This window comes from Brachyhypopomus gauderio, chromosome 3 (genome assembly GCF_052324685.1).
Source record: "Brachyhypopomus gauderio isolate BG-103 chromosome 3, BGAUD_0.2, whole genome shotgun sequence".
Taxonomy (NCBI): domain Eukaryota; kingdom Metazoa; phylum Chordata; class Actinopteri; order Gymnotiformes; family Hypopomidae; genus Brachyhypopomus; species Brachyhypopomus gauderio.
This window is the reverse complement of record NC_135213.1, coordinates 38348676-38370356: the sequence shown is the minus strand read 5'-3', so window position 1 is coordinate 38370356 and position 21681 is coordinate 38348676. Positions and strand designations below refer to the sequence as shown.

Here is a 21681-nt window from a genome sequence, read left to right as displayed (position 1 = left end):
AATAATGAACCTCTGCTTTGCTACAGCGTCTGTGTGGAAGATGAAACGACTTGTTACCATGGTGGAAAGGCCTGTGAGGTACTGAGTCTATCGATCTAACTCCGTTCCTACATTCTATATCAAATGTATCGCTCTGTTTGCTTTACCAGACCATGTCTGGTTATGTCCATGTCTGGTTATGTCCAGCAAAAGTTTTGGTGCTAACTGGAAGTGACATAAACCGGCTTTCTGGCCTATTTTTTACTTTTTTTTGTTTGTTTTTTTTTACCCTCGTTTGTGCTGTGGACATGTCAGTGTACAGTAGCCTGCATACTGTATAGAGTTTGCACACAGAAGGGAAGAATATGAGATTCGTCTGTGTCTAACACAGACTACAGCATGGAGTGTGCTTAAGCTAATGCTAATGAGCATGACTAGGTGGTTGTGAATGGTACCCAGCCGGCCTGGTGCCGACGCGGACCCACTGAGGGCAGTGAGAACAACAGAAGCCCCAAAATCTGCCTCCCTGATCTCTCATTTACTGGCCATCAGGGAACACAGGCATGAAAATAGGATTTATTGGCCATGCCTCATCAAAAGGGAATTAATGAAGGAAAGGAACAGAGACAAGAATGAAATTCTCCGTTGCGTTCTTCAATCAACACTTTCTATTCCTTTTTCAGTCCAAAAAGGCACAAGGCCATTTTGAGTGTGTGCTGTAAAACACATTTGTTTGGACACAAGAACCAGTGCTGTAGTCTAGACAGATCCCCTATATTTATTCTATAGTTTACTACATACAGATTAGTCCAATTCATCTCTTGCATGATCTGAGGCCCATTAGTAGTGGTGTAGATTACTATGATATATATCCCTCCCCAACAGGACAGCCATACATCAAAACTGCCTTAAGGAGACAAAACTCCATTGATGATGGAGTGCTCCTTGGTGCTATACTAAGGGACACACGGCAGCTACGTAAAGCACACGATTCACTTTGTTTGCGAGCGTCGAGTGTTTTATCAGCAGCAGGCCCGTCCCACAGCGAGAGCCCCATGAGTTTCCCTCCCGAACAAACACGCAGAGTCTTTTGTTGATTACTGGAGGGCTGAGGTTGAATGTTCTGCATTGCAGCTAAAAAGCAAAGCCATGAGAGAGGAGAAACAGAGTAACATGAGGCATGAGGACAAAAGCCTAAATCCTCGCAGATGACAGGACTATTGTTGCGGAGCACGGCCAAGTAGCTGTAGCTAAAACGACTCACAATGGAAATGAACGCAAAATCCTTGATCTTGGGGGACTATAGCAGCATACACGCAGTTCATTATCATAGTCATTTAAATACAGTAATCCTATTTTCTGCATCAGTCAAAAGGGGCATATCAAATAACCCTGGAGGACGGCGAGAGACGGGGGGGGGGGGGGGGCGCGAGCAAGCGCAGGACTAACTTGAGCTGCTTATCCCACCAGGGATGGACAGAATGATTGGATGAGTGTGAAAAGAGAGAAAGGGGGTGGTGAATGCCGGTCTGTGCGAGGACATTATGTTTAAGTAATGTGGAAAACAAAGGGTAGAGAAGAGGATTGAGCTGGGTCATTTCATCTTTCCTTCTGCTCCACTGGAAGAGTTGATTAAGTTGAAATGATGCAGAATTAGTTGAAGGGTGAGATGGAGCAACAGATCCAGACTTCAGCATGGTAGTGTAGTGCATGGCAGGGTGGGAGAGAGTAGCCAGTGCTGTAGAGACAGTGTTCCTATAGGGGACCATTGTAAATGCTTAAGAATACACTGTTTTGGTTGAAAAATAACTCATTTGGCTTACCCAATCCTTCAAAAGGGCTTGAAAATAGAAGACTGCTTGTGAGCTATTACTGTTTGAACTAGTTCTCATGCTTAGGGGACATCTCTGCCATCTGGTGTTTGTCTTGAATATGCTGGTGAAGAAGCCAAGCAACCTTCTAAATCAAGTTTTAGGTGCTGATTGTATTTATCTAAAAACAAACTAGCAAACAAAATCGGTGCTTGTTTGTAACTTTGCTCAAAGCCTATCCACAAGTCCTTACCCTTATTAACAGAGGATTATTCCGCATTGAGTCTCTGAAAACTCCCACATGAGTCGTTTCCATCTCCGGGATGACCACACTCTGCAACATAACATAACAGGACATTACAGTAACATATTTAGCTGGCTAACCTAGCTAACGTTAGGATTAGGATTAGGATTAGAATTAAGGTTAGGGTTAGCTAGTTATAGTTAGCAGGAGCAAAGGAGCGAAACCAAATCTTACCTCCGCCCTTTAAAACAAACTGGAGGTCTTGCAGATCGATAAGCTACAAATTTATACAAACAAACGAAGTACTTTAGCAGCTAAGTATGTTTGACTTCTGTTTTCGCAGGGAAACGAAATTAAATGTGTTAAAATAAAACGAATTAAGAAGCTTCGGCGCGCTGCTCGACTTACACTGTTCTCGGTTTTCCGTTGCCATGGAGATAAGACGCCAGTGGGTGGCGGAGCGCTAATCAAGTGAGATTAAAGCTGCAGTCTGCTTGTTTTTATACTCCACCAACCACCTGAGAATATTTATTTATCCAGGTTTTACAAAGTCAACTGTTAAAAACCCACTCAACTAACTAGCTAGCTTCTGTTAGTGTTAAATGGACCTGTAGCTAGTAAGATAAAATATAAATCTTGACTGGCTAGCCCAGCTGCCTGCCAGTATATGAGAAGATGGACTTTAGCTATGTTTAGTCACTCTGGGTGCATTTCTCTAAAATTATTATTATTTAAATGATTAATTATCAAATTATTATTATTAATTATTAGTAAAGGTACTTTACGTACTAAAGCTAACAAATTCACATTCCCTTTTAGACATTTTGAGAGTTGTAAAAGGTTTCAGATGTGCTCATATCAAGATGTGGAAATACATCTGTAGGTAGTGAAAACATTGTTATAGGCTGCAGCAACACTGAATGACTTAGATTGGTATTAGCAGTACACGGTATTTCCCAGTTAAGTACTTTACTGTACAGATAGTCTACATTAATGTTTCACCAAAACAAACAAACAAACAAACAAACATCCAAAAACTATTAAGAAATGAATTTAGAGTTTATTGCTTATAGTAAATAGAAATAATGAATATCCTGCAAGAACAGAATGAATGTCCAAAAGGTGAAAAACAAAAAATGAAGAAGCCACAGAAGATGTTAGTAAAATATAATCAAAATAACCAGGTGCTTTTAAAAGAACACTGTCCACGAGAACCAGGAGGTTTGAGAGAGGAGAGAAAATGTTGGCATAGATGCTAACGAGAACAGTGTCTCTCTCTCCGGGGACCTGCTGAAAAAGCTGTAGAAGTCATTGAGACAATGAGACAATGAGATATAACGTGTTGTTGTTTAAGGAACTCAAAAAGCAGGCCCAGGCCATTCCTCACTGTAGTCTGATAGAGTACAGTACCTTGGAAAAGGGTTAAACCCCAAGCATTTCCATTTAATATTATCTTTGATTTTGAAATCGAAATATGCACAGTCAGTATCTGGAATAGCTTGCAAGGTAGAAAGCAAAACCTCTCAGTGGTCCTGATCAAGTCATTATGGAGTTTTTACTTCAGTCCAAAATAATTAATTAAGGAAGAATATTAAATACTTCATGGCTCTTACTGGAACCAAAAGTACCATTAAGTTTTTTTATAGAATAATTTGTAAATTAAACTAAGAGATAAACATGTTTTAATGAGAGAGCAGATTGGATTGGCAAGTATTCTTTGATTGGATAGGCAAAATATATTCAAATTTTTTTTTGCTTTCACTTTATATTGTCATATGTACATTTGTTCTGTATTTATTATAATATGTTGATTTTTCCAAGCCTTTTCAACTTTCTGAACTGCACAGAAGCATTAACTTTACACTATCTTTACATGCAAAGTACAACTTTCCAAGTAAGATTAAACAGAAATTAAACTGAATAAACTAAAGAAAAAAGGTGCATGGAGTTGGAACAAACCAGGAATTTATTTACAAAGATGCCCCCCACCCCTCAAAAAAAAAATTCAATAAATAAAAATTAAAATAAAAAAACAACACAAATCATGTTTATTACAGTGAACAAGTGTTTTGGCCACAAGGTCTTAAATTATAATAACATTATATTATAACATATAATAATATTATGTTGTAATATATTATAATATTTATATTTACAACCACATCGCACTCCTAAATTGAATAATGTGTAAAACTATGATTATCTTCCGCATTCAAACTGCTTGCAAATACTGTGTCACAAAAACCATGGTAATGCAATTTATATGGGAATAATCAAAGGTTTCCCCAGCTGACCGGACACACTGCCACCATCCAGAAGCATTTGATGCAGAGCTGTATTGACACCCCAACATATTGCAGTGGTGATGCATACCTACTAATTGACATAACCTTTAACATGTTCTTTATCATCCAGAGAAAAAAAAGGAGACACACGGTTCGAGAAGGACATGGGGAGACTTTTGAGAGCCATGTGGGATCATGTAATCAGCCATCTTGAACCTCAGCAGAAGGCCAAGAACAGAAGGGCAATCAGAGACAGTAGGGACAGTAGTACGCATGCTTAAAGGGCATTCCTGATTGGATGTAACCAGTCAGGTGAAGACTCTTGGAAGTCATAAATGTAGATGAAAATGGTAAAGTTGTAAATACATTTTAATTATTATCATACGACTTTTATTTTCCCCCATATTCACATTGTTAAACACAGAATACATAATCCAACCTTATCTGTATGAATAGATCATCTGTGTTATGATTTCCTAAGGTGGCTGTTTTCTATATATCATGGGAAGAAAATTAGAGGCCCGTCCCTCATTATTTAATAGCCAATGTTTCTATTTAACTCTCTAAGACTGTTCTTAGATGGCAGTGCCATGACATTCCACACTCTTGGAAAACACCCATCCATGGCTAACACCCGCCTATGGCTAACACCCACCTATGGCTAACACCCATCCCTGGCTAACACCCGCCTATGGCTAACACCCACCTATGGCTAACACCCGCCTATGGCTAACACCCACCTATGGCTAACACCAGTGGCTTGCACAGACATTTAGGGGGGCAAGTGCTTCGGGGGGGGGGGGGGGGGGGGGGGGGGGGCACTTTATTTAGCGCAAATTAAAAAAAAACTACAAGCACATGTTGAATGAAATTTGACTTTTATTTGTAACATTCTCTAAACGTGAGTTTTCAATGGAAAAAAGTCACGCAGCCAACTGATATAATTCATATCTAATATTAACTATATACAGTCATGTCCTTCAGTTAACTTCTGTTTACCTTCCACTGTCTGCAGGCCTTGTTGCATATATTTTGCAATTTAAATCAATATAGGCCTACAATTAAGACAGTAAAAAGACCAAGAAGTAGGAGAAGGAGTTATAGGCTACTGAGTGTTGTCATTACATGAATGCAGATGGGCATTTTTCACAGGTAATGGGGAACTTCCCGTTTCTTCTTTCACAAATGAATGTGTTAATTTATGTTGCCTAACAAAACCTATACAACAGTACGTTCAGCTTAACACATAGATTTGCAAACTCTACCTTAATTATTTGTATGTGGTCGTTCTCACGTTATCTATCATTGATTTGGGCTAGAGCGACTAGTTTATCAGGTGACCAGTCGTCTAAAAATGCTTAGTAGTTTACTGCACAAGAAAATGATTTCAGGTTGGGCTGATTTTACTTGATGTGTATGTGAAGAAGTCTATCTGACCGTGCGTGCTGTGCTGAAGACGCTTCCTTGAACTCAGCTGCAGCGCATCTGGTGTTAAAGGAAGAGAGAGGTCGGGTGTGTGCGAGGTGGTGGCGCATTTTAGGACATTGTTTTTAATCGCTCAGGTTTTCAAAAGATAATTTTAAACCGACCTCAGTAAAATGATAAAAAAAAACAAAAAACCGAAGTTTCAAAAGGGCACTTTCGTTGATAAAGGGCAGAGTTGGTGGTGCTTTAGCACCACGTGGTGTCTATGTGTGCACGCCACTGGCTAACACCCGCCTATGGCCAACACCTGCCTATGGCTAACATCCATCCATGGCTAACACTCGCCTATGGCTAACACCCACCTATGGCTAACACCCGCCTATGGCTAACACCTGCCTATGGCTAACACCCATCCATGGCTAACACTCGCCTATGGCTAACACCCACCTATGGCTAACACCCATCCATGGCTAACTGATATTCAGAGACACCTCAGCATGAAAAGACTGAGTTCAGTGTGGGCGGGCAATACCAGGATCCACCCAACATACATGCCTGTTTAATCCTTAGCCCTTAGTTCAGTAAGACAGTTATTATTACCACCCAAATGTCTGTCTCCAGTGTTTCTACACACATAGATTATGTGTATGAAGAAGTCTCGACATGTCACGGATGGAGTTGAAGAGGTATAACCAGAACCTGGAAGACCTCACATTTTTGAGGATGTTGATGATGAAGATTTCAAGATTTGATTTCAGTGGATGGACTGTGTTGGAGGTCTTTTTGTGCCATCAAGAGGTTCTGGCTGGGTTGCTAAATTGGACCTGGGACCCTGTACTTGAAAGTCTGTCACTCAAGTTCAACTTGCCTTTGCTGTTATTTCTGGATCAGCAGCCTAATGGATGAGAAATTATTTAATAATGCAATGTTCACCCTTACGGAAACCGTATTCTTTAGTTGAATTACTGCATTGTGTTTGAGTTTTTAAGGTATTTATTATCCTCATCACGTTATTGTTTTTACAGAACAGGTACATACAATTTTTTTACAGGAATTTGTAGTATTACATTTGTAAATAAGGTAGATCTGATTCTGGTCTGGTGGTTAGGGAACCATTAAATAAAAAAAAATTATATGTATACAATTTTATTTTATTTTCTTATATAGGCTATATATTATATATAAATACTGCTTGTATAACGCTGCTGCTACGTCCGCTTTCATAAAACCTACCATGAATGTCTCTTTCAGTTGTCTAGTACTTTCTTGTACTGTAGGGGGCAGTAAAGAGTATCAAGTGTTGCTCTGCTGTCTTGACTGGGCGCAGAAGAAAACACGCGTGTAGTGAACGAGGGGAGATCAGAACAACAACGTAGTCATCTGCTTTATGTAAACGTATCACCAATTTTACGCAAAACCTCACGAATTGTAAGTTATCCTACCGATATATGAGGCATGACTTGTTATTTCATTCTGTTATTTTTAGTCTTTAGCTACATGTATTAACTAGAGAGCTAACAAACAGGTAGCACGTTGAAGTTTGAATAAGACACATGGTGTTAAAACGCAAGTTTGAAACTGTATTTATCCGGCCAGCCAACTTGACTAAATGTAGGTCTCAGTTTTGACTCAGTTTTACGGACTCAGTAACACGGTTCACGTTTTGTATGTTTGTTTGTTGTGTATGAGGAGGTGGAGTCAGCCGGACGACACTGAACCCCAAACACTAACTGGCGCCATGGGGAAAAAACGAGAAAAGTCCATTTATTTACATACCGAACATCTCCAGGAAGAAAAGGTGCAGACAGACACGGACAGTCCACACACAGAGCGGTTTACATCAGCAGAACCACTCACCATCCGATCAGGGAAGGAGAAAAAGCGAAAGAGAGAAAAGAGTGAAGAGTCCACACTGCAGACGGAGGACAAACTGGACAGGAGGAAGAGGAAGAGGAGGGATGAGAAGACAGCTCATGTTGAGGACACTCAGAACAGTGAAGAACCTGACCAGCTGGACTCGGGAGATGTGGGTCATCAGTTAGTTGAACAAGCTTCCAAAGAGCCTCGGAAAAAGAAAAAGAGGCGTGAGCGAGCTAATGTGGAGGACACACACAGTGTTGAGGAGCTATCGGTGAAGAGCGTCCAGCAGATACAAGAGGAGGTTGACGATCTGCTGGGTGAAGAAGCACGTCCTCACAAACCAAGAAAAAAGAAAAAGAGGCGTGAGGGAGCTAATGTGGAGGACACACACAGTGTTGAGGAGCTATCGGTGAAGAGTGTCCAGCAGATACAAGAGGAGGTCGAGGATCTGCTGGGTGAAGAAGCACGTCCTCACAAACCAAGAAAAAAGAAAAAGAGAGATGAGCAGAGAGAGACAGGGGACAATTTAGCATATGAAGTATCTGTAGGAGATACCTCAGGGACCAATGCAGAAGAAATGAATGGCGTGATGGATTTGGAAAAGAAAGCAAAAGGAAAGAAGAAAAAAAAACATGTTAAGGAAAAGAGGAATGCTGAAGCAACACGCAGTGTTGAGAGAGGGAAGTCCAGCAGCGGGACGGGGGGGACACAGACACTGCCAAATGTGATCGCTCACCACTCGGAGGAGACTGCTGAAGGTTATGAAATGGCCAATCCTGTGATTCAAATTGGCACGGGATTTCGAAAGAAGAGACGTAAAAACAAAGTCCCTTTAAAGATAGATGCACGGCTTCTGGAGGAACTCAGACAATTTATGCCCGATATAGATTCACGAGTAGACAAAGAAGTTGCTAAAGTTATTCAATATGATTTGCCCAGGTTCAGGGAATTCAAGATGAGAGGTAAGCTAAGCAATTATGGCAGATTGGATAGTGTGTACTCTAATGCAGTTTGTGTTTTAGGCAATTTTTTTGTGGATATCCTTAGTGACATTTTTGCCTTGAGTCATATACAGTTGAGGAGGCTGTAAGTGATTATCATGTGTTTTCATATTTTTAGGTGTCTCTGTGAATAAAGGAAGATTCACTGCCAAAGAAAATAAGAGGCTAAGAGAGAATGTTGAAGACTTCATGGCTCTTACAGGAGTAGATAGTGCCACAAAGCTCTTTTTTACACATCGTTTCACGGAGGAGAAAGCACAGATTAAGAAACTTAAAGCAGTTCACAATTTCTTTCTGCGCATAGGCGAGTCAACTTTTGCCTACTGTCCATTAGCTATCTGACCTCCTTATCATTTTTGGTAGATTTGAATTGTGTGTGTCTACTGTGTAATTTGAACCAATGTCTATCCTTGCAGCGGAGGGAATTCCGAGAAGTTGCTTATATATATACTTCCGTGGGAGAAAAATGTTTGATGGTCGCAGCTACAAGGGAGTGTAAGGCTAATTTCATGTACTAGTTGACAATTTTATGTATAGTATATGATTACAGAGCTTTAAAATCAAATATATATTATTCTATTCCTCCCCCCAAGGTTCACAAAGGAAGAGATTCACAAGCTCCTCAAGCTGCACACGTTACATGGAAATAACTGGAAGAAGATTTCAGATTTGACGGGTCGAAGTGCATCGTCACTCCAGAAACGCTTCAAACAGATGGGTAAGTAAAGAAACGCTTCACACAGATGAGTAAGTAAAGAAACGTCTCTGCCCATTTTGCCAAAATGCGAAAATCAGTGAGTTCAGAGCTAAGGTCTCCCAAACTCCGAAAATGTTTTCCAGATTTAAAGGAAGGTAAATGGTCCAGAAAAGAGTACCAGAGGTTGTTAAGAGCGGTGCAGGCCCATCTAGTCAAGAAGAATCTATCTGGAGCGTCTCATAACGGAGCAGCCAGAGTGAGCAGGAAAGCACTCTACAAGAACATCCCCTGGACTGAGATTTCTGAGAAGGTTAAAACACGCTCATGGATCAAGTGCCGGCAAAAATGGTGAGATGGTGACAGCAGACACATTTTTATGGCGCCAATTATTTTTAATGCTTAACAAGTTTTTTCATAACTCTTTTCTCCAGGATGACAGGGCTGACTAAGAAAATGTGTAATGGGGCTGTGTTTTCAAGCAAGCAGCTTATTGAGGAGAAGATCAAACTCATAAAAGTGTAAGTATGTTAAAAAACTAAACAACATTTCTAAGCTGTATTGAGCATTAGATATTTTTGAAAGACACACTCTGGAGGTCCTGAAGAGCAAAGGGAAAACGTCTCTCACTCACTTGGCTGATGGGAGGATATGAACTTGATTGCCTGTGCCAGTCCTGCCTGGGGTCCTCTAGTTCAGTGTTTCAAACGGTCAAATGCGTGTGTCTCATGCTCAATGCGTGAGCGTTGGCAACTCTGAAAACATACTCTCTGCAACCATCTTCCGACCAACATAACACAAAAAAAGTGATTATTAAGACAGAGAGCAGATAAATGTGACTTACAGTCAGTGGGAAACCTGCGTAATCACGTGCTGACCTTGGTCATATGCAGGTCATATGCACGCTTTGAGCGTGAGACTCACGCATATTTAGCGATTTCACACGCTCTCACGCCACACATGGAATTTCTCACGCTTGAATATTATTATTATTAATTTATTTTTTAAATAATCTAATCGCCGCACACCGCAGCATATTCAGCCAATCCATCGGTTGTATATTATAACAGGTTGAACCAATCAGAATATAGATCGCGCCTGTTTCTTGGTAGACTTTAGCCAGCCCGCTCCCCAACCACACACACACACACACACACAGCCGCTAAACTAACCATCGCGACAGATTCCAATCCCCCCCGCCTTAAAAAAAGCTCACGCCCACCAAACTTGAGAGATCTGGTCATATGAAATACATTTTAATGATTTTTAAAGCGTATAATAACTTCAATTTTTAAAATTATAGTTTTTTATTTCACATCAGAATATTTTGACGGCACCCCCGATGAAGACAGACGGCACCCCAGGGTGCCGCGGCACCCCGGTTGAGAAACGCTGCTCTAGTTCACCCATAACCAGCATGTGGTGGTGTTTCTCTTTTTAAATTTATTTTATTAAATACATATTTATATACATGCATAGTTACATATTTAAATGATCGTATTTATATGCACTTATGTACCGTGTGTGTGTACATTTCATGATGTAATTCACATTGAACGTGGACAGTGTAGCTGGGGTGTGAAGTCCTGAGTGGTGTTTTTTCTGTCCTTCAAAGGAATGTTCCTTTTATATATATATATATATATATCATTTGGATTTTAATTTATTTTTTATATTTAAGTATTCATTATTGTAATAAATGTAATATAATGTATACTTATTGTATGTAAGTATACATTATTGAATTTATTTCTGTTTGAATGAAGTTTAAAGTATTATATTTTTGTGTTGATTTCCTGAGAATATATATATATATATATATATATATATATATATATATATATATATATATATATATATATAATATATTGGGATGTAATAAGCTTTATTATTTAAATCTTCAGGTCAGTGTAAAGCCTCTGTCTACTGTAAGTTATCACGGTGTATGAATAGTCCTATACACACAAGCTCGTTTTGCCTTAAGTGTGGCCTTTTCTTCACAGCATGAATGAAATGCAGATGGAGGATGTTGCTCTTGTGGACTGGGAGGCCCTGAGCGCACTGTTTGGGTGAGCATGGTGTCCGTACGCATGTCCAACTATACACGGCCATCTTCGGCCAAGTGGAATAGGTATTTTGTTACTCTTTCACAATACCTATTCTTGTCAGATTTAGGAAATTAGCACATCTTGATGGAAAGTTAAATATGAAGTTACTGTTTGAAAATGATGTACGTCGTGCATATCACAGAGTCTCCATTTCATGATGTAACTCACATGGACAGTGTAGCTGGGGTATGAAGTCCCGGGGTTATCTGAGTGGTGTTTTTTTCTGTCCTTCAAAGGAATGTTCCTCCAGCATATGTGCAGAGAAGATGGCACCTACTTAAAGTTAGTTACGTACCTCAATGGCAGACCAAGTGTTTTGCAGGTAAGGTCCCTTTTCCTTTAGGTTTTTAATTGTTCTAAATATGCATTTACTTGACTGCCTTTTGTACATTCAGTGCTGTTTCTCGTGTGTTTTAAATTGTTTTAATTGTTTTGGTACTGTGCAAGTTATAATTTTAGATTAGGATTGAGCTCTAGAATGGTAGTATGCATGTGTGTTAAAGTAGAGGGATTGAGAGACACACACAATTATTCCATGAGCAAATGGAATCGTTATGCGTATGACCTCTGCGCATGACCCCTGCTTTTACACTTGATGGAGGAGAAGGAGCCAAACCCCGTTCATCTAAAAGCTGCAATGATTTTATAACTCCACAGAAAGTTAAAAAAGAAAAGTTGTGTTTACAAAAGTTATGAATGCATGTGGTACCGGGTGGGTGTAGCGGTAGTAACACCTGTGATAACACCTGTGGTACTGGGTGGGTGTAGCGGTAGTGATGCCTGTGGTACCGGGTGGGTGTAGCGGTAGTGATGCCTGTGGTACCGGGTGGGTGTAGCGGTAGGAACACCTGTGATAACACCTGTGGTACTGGGTGGGTGTAGCGGTAGTGATGCCTGTGGTACCGGGTGAGTGTAGCGGTAGTAACACCTGTGATAACAGCTGTGGTACCGGGTGGGTGTAGCGGTAGGAACACCTGTGATAACAGCTGTGGTACCGGGTGGGTGTAGCGGTAGTAACACTTTGGTTTCATGCATTTGTTAAAACACCTGTGATCATTTCCACCAGACATTATCGACTTCCTTTATGAGAACATCTTGCCCCGCCTTGAGACACGTCTGAGTGACTATCGGGATGATGATGATGATACTCAAACACAACAGGAAAGCTTCCTGCTATCTGACATCTTTTATGACATTGATGAAGACTATGACATTGATGAAGATAGTGATGATATTCAAGGAATGGGAAGTGGAGAAGAAGAAAGCAGATTGAAATGACTTGTACTAACTTGGATATATGCCACGGCAAAAAGAGCTTTGACACTTTTTTTATTTACTTCTGTTCCAGTTTTACTTAAAAAGTATCCATATAAACTAGAATTCTTTATTTGCTTTGTAAATGTTCCAGATGTAACATTCAAGTATAAGCAGTGTCCCAATTTTGATAATTGTAAATAATTTACAATTGCCATTATGTACAGTTGTTACAATTAAGAATGTGAAATCTTTGTTTATTTTGGGTACTTTAAAGAACACTGCTTTACCACAATGCTTTTGATGTAGTGGTGGGTGAGTTAAACCCCCCCCCCCCTTCCATTTACAGTCTAAATGGATTACATTGTAAACAGACTTTTTTATTCACATGCTTTTTGTGTTCCTTGAATCCATTATAAATGGCAGTCCTAAAAATAATTGTGCAGCGTTTAATTCTCTAATGTTTCTATAAAGGTACATTTTGAAATTACATTTTTAATCATGTGCAGGTTAGTGTATACAATACATTTTATTCATTTATTATTTATTTTAAGCAAAATAAGAAATAGCTTGCTGTAATTTGTTGCCTCTGGCTGGTATTCGGTTGGGTTTCTGATCACTTAGTAACGTAGAGTCCCCAGATTTACTCTGTTTGAAGAGCTGCTGCCACTGGGAGAACTGGAGGATCAGAGGATCAGCAGTGCAGAGCAGTCATGGTACGTTCTAGTGCATCTGAGGTCCAGTAGAGCGGGTCCCATCCCAGGAACCAGCCAGTGAAAGTGGGTGGCTCATAGCCCTGCACAATCTTAACGACGGGGATCCTCTTGTCCCTGTTGGCAGGGTGTGTTTCAATGTACTGGGCAACTGGGGAAGCAATAGACATATCTTGAGGAGTGACATAAATAAGGTAAAAAAAATAGTGTATAATACTGAAGTCTGAACACACTTGCTCACTAAAGATATCTGAATTTTACATAAGCTGTAAGATGAATGACTTCATTTATATTATAAAAAAAACCTATGACACCCTGTTAGGGCTAAAAGGTTCTATTTTATCTTGAGAAGTTAAAAAGATTAATAAATGACATCATCTAACCTGAAGTTATGGCCATGGTCTTTTCTTCTTCGTTGGCATCTTTTCCTATCCAGACAAAGACCTTAGGAGCAAAGAGACATGAGCAAAAACATGTAGCCTGCAAAAACAACTTTAGTTTAATCTATTAACTAGTGGCCTTTACCTGATCCCAAGTGTCCAGGATCATAATGTCATCTGGAGCCAGATCTTCTTGAGTCATCTCCCCTGGTACCTCTTCAATCTGACGTAAAGAGACACTTTAGTGGTCATGTTTGACGAACCAACGTGAATTTGTGGAATGGAGGACATAAATCACTTCATTTCATGGATCTTTAACCTCCTGGACTCGACAATTGGTATAGCATTCCAGGAAACGGTAAATAACTCACACGGAAATGTCCTGTTTTGTTGGAGCAAGCAAACAAACGAGGTGGATGAGAGTCCATTTTGCTCTTCAGCCTTGTAGATCTGCAGTACTCTGTCTTCCCCCCGAGAACCTTCCAGAAATCATCTTCACACATACAGCAGTGAGGAGAAAGAATTAAGCGGGTAATGTACCGTCGTCCTAACAAACGCACTCGAGAAAGCATGAACATGCATGTGGCCACCATTGCTTGAGACTGCCATACCTCCCTCTTCACCCTCCGCCACTTCAGAAACCTCCACCCCCAAGATGGCACCAAGCTGTTTAGCACCACTCATCTCCACATCGCTGGTGCCCTGACCCACCCACAGCACTGAGCCAGACGGGCTCACCAAGACAAAGGCGTCATTAGAGTTCAGGGAAGAGGTCTGTACATCAACCTTCGAGTTGGAGTGGAGTGAAGAATTAAATTGGGTTTTTTGGGGGAGATACGCCAGGCCTTCTCTATGATGATGTTATAGAGTTCATCACTCATCACTGTATGATGTAAGGTTTTCATAATCTATCTAATCTAAGGTGCGGAGCAATGAGACATGCAGTTGGTCACTCAAACGCATTTATCTTCATGACCATTCACCTCATTGGCTCGTGTGTGCCCTGCGGTGCTTGACCGCACTTGGAACAGGCGGATTTTAGCCGCCTCTGATTGGCCTCCATTCCTGGAAGTACCACCCTTGAACACCACCATTGGCTTTTCCCCAAAAATACTCATGAGGTGGGCTGGTTCTTTGCCTTGACTCACTCGGACCTACAGCATCAAAGATATCCAGACAATTTTGTATTGTTATGTAAAAATCTAAGGCTTAATGAATAAATCATATACAAGTAGTTCCCATATTGTGGTTTGTTTGAACAAAGTGGGGTGTTTTTGTGTGCTAAGTACTCATATTCAACTGTAAACCACACCTTGACCTAAAACGTTGAATGAATTTACTCAAAACACTCCTCTGCACACAGTGACAAGAGAAGCAAGCAAACCTGCATTCTGCATAATTTATGGGGCAATGACAGGATGTACTAGCATAAAGGGTTAGCGTGCAGATAAACAATATGCAAACACTTGTGAAAGGGTTTCCATTAGAACCTAGTTCATATTAGACTCCTTTAGCAAAGCATAAAACTCAAAAAATGTTTGACAACAACGTGAAGTTGTGAACTATGACATGAAGGTGGTGTGAAAACTCCCAGTGTTTTATTGATTGGGGTTATATGTACGTGAAAGTATGATATGTGGTCTTACCTGCACTGATCTTCCTCCTAACTCCCCCTCCAGCTGAGCAGCTAAGATGGCGGAAGCTCCCTTCTCATCCTGACTGGAGTCCTGTCCCTGCCTGTGTACAAAACATGCACATTTATACACTTCTTTCACAATGGAAGTTTTATAGTTATGGCTCATTCTACTGTCCGTGTCTCAAAGGGACACAGGCACATATACAGATAATGGTGCCAAATTACACTGTCAGCTGAATCCGTCAGATAGCGTTACTTAAAACCGTTGCGGGTAATTTGAGGCATCCCATTTAAAATGTACCCATTCTCCGTGATACCGGTTCACCCTGTTAAGGGGAGTTGGCCATGTCTTTATTTCTCACCAAATGTAAATAATATCGCCCCGGCAACCCCCATGCTGGTAGCAGTACTGGATGACGTAGCTGTCTCCACCGTAGAACTGTCCGTAGGTGGACGGGTCAACCGCCACTTTGCCCGATCCCTCAATGCGCCAAATCTGCAGACACACAATAAAAAGGTCACACTGTGTAGTTATACTACGTACTATGTCTCGAGATTTCAACGCCATTTCCTAAATAAGCATGTTTACCTTTTTGTCTCCATCTCCTTTATCCACCATACCGTACTGAGCTGCCATTGCCCTGGAGTCATGCAGGGTAGACGCGTCAAAGGGCTCCTTCTTCATCGTGGCAATGTTGTTGGACAGGTACACTCTTCCCATCCCTTCGGTCTGGGTCACGTCGCACCAGAGCTTGAAGAACTGCTTGAACAGAGGAGTCTCCCCATTTTCAGGCAAGATCTGGACCTGGGTGTGTTTTGGGTAACCCATCTTCATGATGAACTCCTCCGCTGCTTTCAGACCTGCACTCCTTTCCTCTTGACTGGCGTCTTTACCTGCATTTGGTTAATCGGTGTTTTATCTAAATACACTTCTAGACGTTTGGGTTCAAGAACAACAGAACCTAAATGATGCATTCTGAATGTATATCACATGTGTAGTGAAGGAAAATGGCTGGTACAGACCTTTCCAGACAAAGATAATGCCATTGGAGCCATGGTCCAAGATGAAGCAGTCAGTAGATTCCAGCGCACTTTTGGGGAAGGGGTTTACGTCTGCTACCAGAGTGATGGACATATCTCCACTGGCATCCGACACCTTCATGATTTTATTGACCTTTATACTCATTTCATATCAAGGTTAAGTGACATAAAAAATTTATATGGGTGAGTTTTACCTTATACAACTTGGCCAACTTCCTGTTTGATACATCAGTTTCGGCATCATCACAGCCTGCATCAGGTAGCTCAGGCTTTGATCCAAGAATCTTAAAGAAATCACAGGAAGATGTTTAGGAAGTGACATAAAACTGAAATCAGCATTCACTATTTTTGTGGGTGTCGTTATGTTCGATTTAGGGCTGTGTGAATTTCTCTGTATGGTACAGCAGGAACGGCACAGCCACGTGTACCTCTAGCATCTCATCAGGCTCCGCCCCTTCTTCACATAGGTGCAGTTTTGCTCTTCCTTGTCGCTCACCATCACGGATACCTTTGGTGACGTTGGTGGCCTTCAACCTCTCAAAGTGGTTGCTCTTGCTGCCACACCACTGGAACAGTTCCTGGGGAAGATCACAGCAAGGCAGGGGACCTAATAATGAGTTTGCCGTTTTATACAGGTGACTGCATTGTGAATCCCTTTTGGAAAGTCCATTTAGTCTAGGCAGAGGTTTAATCTGGGTCTGCAAAGCTGGCACAATGGTGAACAGCAAAAACACCAATATTCCCTTGCCTCTCCCATGTCCAGGATGAAGCAGTCACACTGGTTGAAGCTGGCCCAGGTTACAGGAACCTCAATAGCCCTCACAATCCGTCTTCCTGTTACACGGAGGACTCTTGGCAGCCCGACATGACTGGATGCTACATGATTTAGACCTGAGGCTACTCCACCTTGCTGTGGTAACAAGGAACCAGTAACATCACAACAACCGTACAGTCTGATGGACGTAGCATGTTAGAATTGTCAAGTGTGCAGTCTGCTCACCATATACTTGAGCCCTGATTTGAAGTAACCTACAAATGTTTTTGACTCGTAGCCCTGGACCTCTCGGTACTGAACAGGTGTGCCCCCGAGGTAGTCATCCATTTGGACAGTAAAAATGGCAGCAGCGGCACTCTCATCTATTGTGCAGGCATTACCTAGAACACACAATATTCATTCAAAACATTCAGTCTACGCAACAGGGGAGTTTCCAATTTCCTGACAAAATTACCTTGCCAGAAGTGAAGATCATATTGTAAAGTCCCGAGACGTTGCTTGATGGTGTTGAGGATGATGTACGTGTCCCCTGTGTAGAAGCTTCCGTAGATCTTCTCTGGAACTGCCACCAAGTCCATTTTCTCGATTCGCCATATCTGTAGACCAGGGTTCTGCCCAGCTTTCAGAAACTCAGGATGGTACACCATACTTCAGGGAAGGAGAAATTACACAGGAACTCCTCAAACCATTTATCTTTCTATTTGTAAAGGATATCAAACGTGAAATACATCTAACATGTTGTCTATTGTCCCTTTTCTCACCAGAAGCTAATATGAATTTGCTTTACTATATAAAAATATGCCATACAACCATCTTACTAAACAATCTTTTTTGTGCCTTTTTCTCTCTCACACAATGGTCTAAATATCCTACAGTCCACTGAGGGCTGTAAACAGATCTCATGTAACAACCAAACAGTGTGAACAGAAAGAGCAAACCGCTGAAAGTCAATAACTGCAGCCAGTCTTTCGTTTCAGGACACTGTGATTACCTGGTACGGAATTCAGATATATGTGCGCTATCAGGAGACTAGAAGAGACAAGTCAGGTGAAGACGAGCACAGGACACTGAACCTCGACGTCGCCAGGTGTGTGTGCTATATTGGCGAGCACAGCGCCCCCTGGTGGTTCCTCAAGAGGCCAGCGGATAATATTGCCTTTGCATTGATTAATTAGGTTCGCTTCTATGTTTTTATTTTATAAAATTAGCATTTTCGAAAATGCATATCCGCAAAATCATGTCAACTTAATTTGGAAAACCACTTTTAAATGTTGGCATTTAAGACTTTGATTATACATAAATGCATAATCAAATTGGAAAGCGTGGATAATCTCTGTATAATTTTCTGTAATAAAATCAGCGAGATCAAAAATAAACACTGGGCTGAAATTGTTATAACACACACACACACACACACACACACACACACACACACACACACACACACACACACACACACACACACACACACACAATAAAAGCCCAGCATAATATTGTTTCCATACAATAAAAGGCATGAGCTCCGTCGTCTGCGCCTGCGCCACGCTCGTCCGCCAGCAGAGGGCGCCTCACTCACTGTTTTGACAGCAGACGTGCAGGAAGAAAGTGGACGCCATACGTGCGCGAGCCTGCCCAGATCTCCAAGAGCCGGCGTCAATTATTATATTTCAGGTAAAAAAAAAACATTTAGCATTTTATGTTGAACATTTTTTAATTTTTGCTTAGAAATAGTGACACATTTGACACACTGTCACGGGCATAGCTAGCGTAAACGGGCCAAAAATGATCAGCTAGACGGCAAGCAGAGAGATGACAAGCGCAAGAAACGCCGATTTTAGCAGGTTAGCCAGCTAGCTAGCTGTGGCTAAGCTAAGCTAAGCTAATGTGTCTCCTAGCAGACGGAGAACACGGAAACGAGCGAGTCACTCGCTGTTTAAAAATGCTTGAAATTACGACGAGCCCAAAAGCGACTAAATGAATCGTTTCTCCGCTACAGCGGCGTGTGAAGCAGCCTGAGCGGCTCCTGTCACCACAGTTTAGCTGTAACTCACAGGCGGAGCTGTGGCGTCCTAGCGAGCTAGTGGGGAGGAAAAGCAGTTTCACTGCGAGTGTTTACACACTTACAAACACCTACCACACACACTTACACAAACACCTACCACACACACAAACACCTACCACACACACAAACACCTACCACACACACAAACACCTACCACACACACAAACACCTACCACACACCACAAACACCTACCACACACCACAAACACCTACCACACACCACACACACCTACCACACACCACACACACCTACCACACACCACACACACCACACACACCTACCACACACCACACACACTTACACAAACACCTACCACACACCACACACACTTACACACACACCTACCACACACACACTTACACACACCTACCACACACACACTTACACACACCTACACCACACACACTTACACACACCTACACCACACACACTTACACACACTTACACCACACACACTTACACACACTTACACACACACTTACACAAACACCTACCACACACACTTACACACACCTACACCACTCACACTTACACACACCTACACCACACACACTTACACACACCTACACCACACACACGGACGCCTGGCTAACTGGGCTTCCGTTGTTCAACTCTTAGCCTCTTAAGTGCAGGATGGTGGTGGTTTGGGGTGTTTGGTTTGGGTTGTTTGGGGGGTGTGGTGGTGGGTGGGGGTGTTTGGTGATCGTTGGCGGTGGGTGGGGGTGTTTGGTGATCGTTGGTGGTGGTTGGGGGTGTTTGGTGGTGATTGGAGGTGTTTGGCGATCGTTGGTGGTGGTTGGGCGTGTTTGGTGATCGTTGGTGGTGTTTGGTGGTGGTTCTCACGTTTGTAACTGGATTTATCTCTGTTCCCTCTCTTTAGGACCAAAATGACGACTGCACCATACAACTATTCCTATATTTTCAAATACATCATTATTGGTAAGTGACCATCACTGGTTGTTTGGGAACTAGTCATAGTTTTTTTTTTCTTTCCGATTTTGTAATAAAAAATGTATTACTGGTTTGTTTAACCCTTGAAGGTGACATGGGGGTCGGAAAGTCTTGTTTGCTTCACCAGTTTACAGAAAAGAAATGTAAGTAGTCTCAGTGTCTCAGAAAGCATCACTGTACATCAGTCTCGTGGCACAACACCAGAGCTGGTGTTTGGTTCATGGCATCCCATGTTTATTTAGCCTGCACCTTTTTTTTTTAAAGGTGTTGTCATTTTACAATGAATCACAACTTTTGCATTTTCATTATTTAAAAATGTTTTTCTTACTGTCACAATGGATCAGATGATCTATTATCACTGGGTCGAGTTATCTTGGTTTCCTCACTAGCTTTTACGTTGTGTGTCTGGACTCAGTTATGGCAGACTGCCCTCACACCATCGGGGTGGAGTTTGGTACCAGGATAATCGAGGTGAGCGGTCAGAAGGTCAAGCTCCAGATTTGGGACACGGCGGGACAGGAGCGTTTCCGCGCAGTCACGCGTAGCTACTACAGGGGAGCGGCGGGGGCGCTCATGGTGTACGACATCACCAGGTACCACGTCGCCGTTTTTCGTTCGTGGACGGCTCGTCCTCTTGCCCCGTCGGTGCCCGGGGAAGCGTGCGAGGACGTGCTCTCTGATGCACGGTGCTCTGTGTCTGCAGACGCAGCACGTACAACCACCTTAGCAGCTGGCTGACCGACGCCAGGAATCTCACCAACCCAAATACCGTAAGTCTTCAAGCTCCTTTTCAGGAGCGTTTCTGCAGGGTTTCCTGACCCTGTATTGAGTGGGTGCAGCACCATATTGATTCTCCAGATTTATAATAGCTATACATGTGACATCACGGCTTGTGGGTGTGACTGTGGTTACGCCCACTGAGTGGCACCATTAGTGTTCAGCGTGAATGCCACGAATAGAACGAACATGGCAAACAGCTGTTGTGTGACTGACTGCACAGAGATTTAGCAAGAATTCTGAGCTATCTTTTATTACACACATCCAATCTAAAGAAACAAGAAGGTAGTGTTATTTACCCAAGACAAACCCACTTTAGTCAAGTCCAACTGTCTTTAATGTAAACAGAAATTCCTGGTTTTGCTATTTCAATTAACACAGCCAGCAGAATAATTTACCAGTCAGTGTAACTGAGGGAATGTGAGACCATTATTCTGTAACGCTGGAGCGGTCACAGTTTGTTTAAAACAAAAAGCAATTTTAGACACCTTTGTTTCATGTCTTCAGGCGCAACGGTGTTCGTGAAACAGATTGATGCTAAGTGTGATTTTCTTCAAAGGTGATCATTCTTATTGGCAACAAAGCAGACCTTGAAGCGCAGCGAGATGTTACATACGAGGAGGCCAAGCAGTTTGCTGAAGAGAATGGTAGGAAAATAAATCCCATTAATTAACCATTAATTGG

General features: G+C 41.8%; 4 protein-coding genes across 9 annotated transcripts in view; 2 read left to right on the top strand and 2 right to left on the bottom strand.

The window, feature by feature from the left end:
• Window positions 1-2436, bottom strand: part of cfap77 (cilia and flagella associated protein 77) — a 32793-nt gene extending 30357 nt beyond the window's left edge. The window contains 2 exon segments of the mRNA XM_076998193.1: window positions 2044-2124; window positions 2269-2436. Of these exon segments, the coding sequence (XP_076854308.1) occupies window positions 2044-2106 (63 nt within the window). The 5' untranslated portion in view covers window positions 2107-2124; window positions 2269-2436.
• A 4579-nt stretch (window positions 2437-7015) lies between these two features.
• LOC143509447 (transcription termination factor 1-like) lies at window positions 7016-13066 on the top strand. Of its 2 annotated transcripts, none has more exons than XM_076998191.1 (10): window positions 7016-7172; window positions 7437-8566; window positions 8724-8909; window positions 9022-9100; window positions 9199-9323; window positions 9446-9650; window positions 9734-9820; window positions 11303-11368; window positions 11644-11729; window positions 12474-13066. In XM_076998191.1, the coding sequence occupies exons 2-10, from the start codon at window positions 7483-7485 to the stop codon at window positions 12683-12685; spliced, it is 2130 nt and encodes a 709-aa protein (XP_076854306.1). In that variant the 5' UTR covers window positions 7016-7172; window positions 7437-7482; the 3' UTR covers window positions 12686-13066. The 2 variants fall into 2 exon arrangements, with proteins under 2 accessions (XP_076854306.1, XP_076854305.1); XM_076998190.1 differs by having other exon boundaries at window positions 7017-7172; window positions 7434-8566.
• On the bottom strand, window positions 12720-19909 carry gsnb (gelsolin b). Of its 5 annotated transcripts, none has more exons than XM_076998187.1 (16): window positions 19839-19909; window positions 17661-17854; window positions 17432-17586; window positions 17180-17341; window positions 16860-17009; window positions 16626-16715; window positions 16414-16546; window positions 15980-16284; window positions 15753-15886; window positions 15401-15491; window positions 14738-14908; window positions 14366-14540; window positions 14126-14247; window positions 13900-13977; window positions 13758-13818; window positions 12720-13525 (listed from the first exon to the last, which is right to left on the bottom strand). In XM_076998187.1, exons 2-16 carry the CDS (start codon window positions 17851-17853, stop codon window positions 13356-13358), a joined length of 2190 nt encoding a protein of 729 aa, XP_076854302.1. In that variant the 5' UTR covers window position 17854; window positions 19839-19909; the 3' UTR covers window positions 12720-13355. The 5 variants fall into 5 exon arrangements, with proteins under 5 accessions (XP_076854302.1, XP_076854301.1, XP_076854300.1 ...); XM_076998186.1 differs by lacking the exon at window positions 19839-19909 and adding an exon at window positions 19258-19827; XM_076998185.1 differs by lacking the exon at window positions 19839-19909 and adding an exon at window positions 18198-18795.
• Window positions 18794-21681, top strand: part of rab14 (RAB14, member RAS oncogene family) — a 4996-nt gene continuing 2108 nt past the window's right edge. Inside the window, exons 1-6 of the mRNA XM_076998192.1 lie at window positions 18794-18877; window positions 20150-20208; window positions 20310-20363; window positions 20636-20813; window positions 20924-20990; window positions 21557-21644. Of these exons, the coding sequence (XP_076854307.1) occupies window positions 20157-20208; window positions 20310-20363; window positions 20636-20813; window positions 20924-20990; window positions 21557-21644 (439 nt within the window). The 5' untranslated portion in view covers window positions 18794-18877; window positions 20150-20156. The remainder of the gene's footprint in view (window positions 18878-20149; window positions 20209-20309; window positions 20364-20635; window positions 20814-20923; window positions 20991-21556; window positions 21645-21681) is intronic.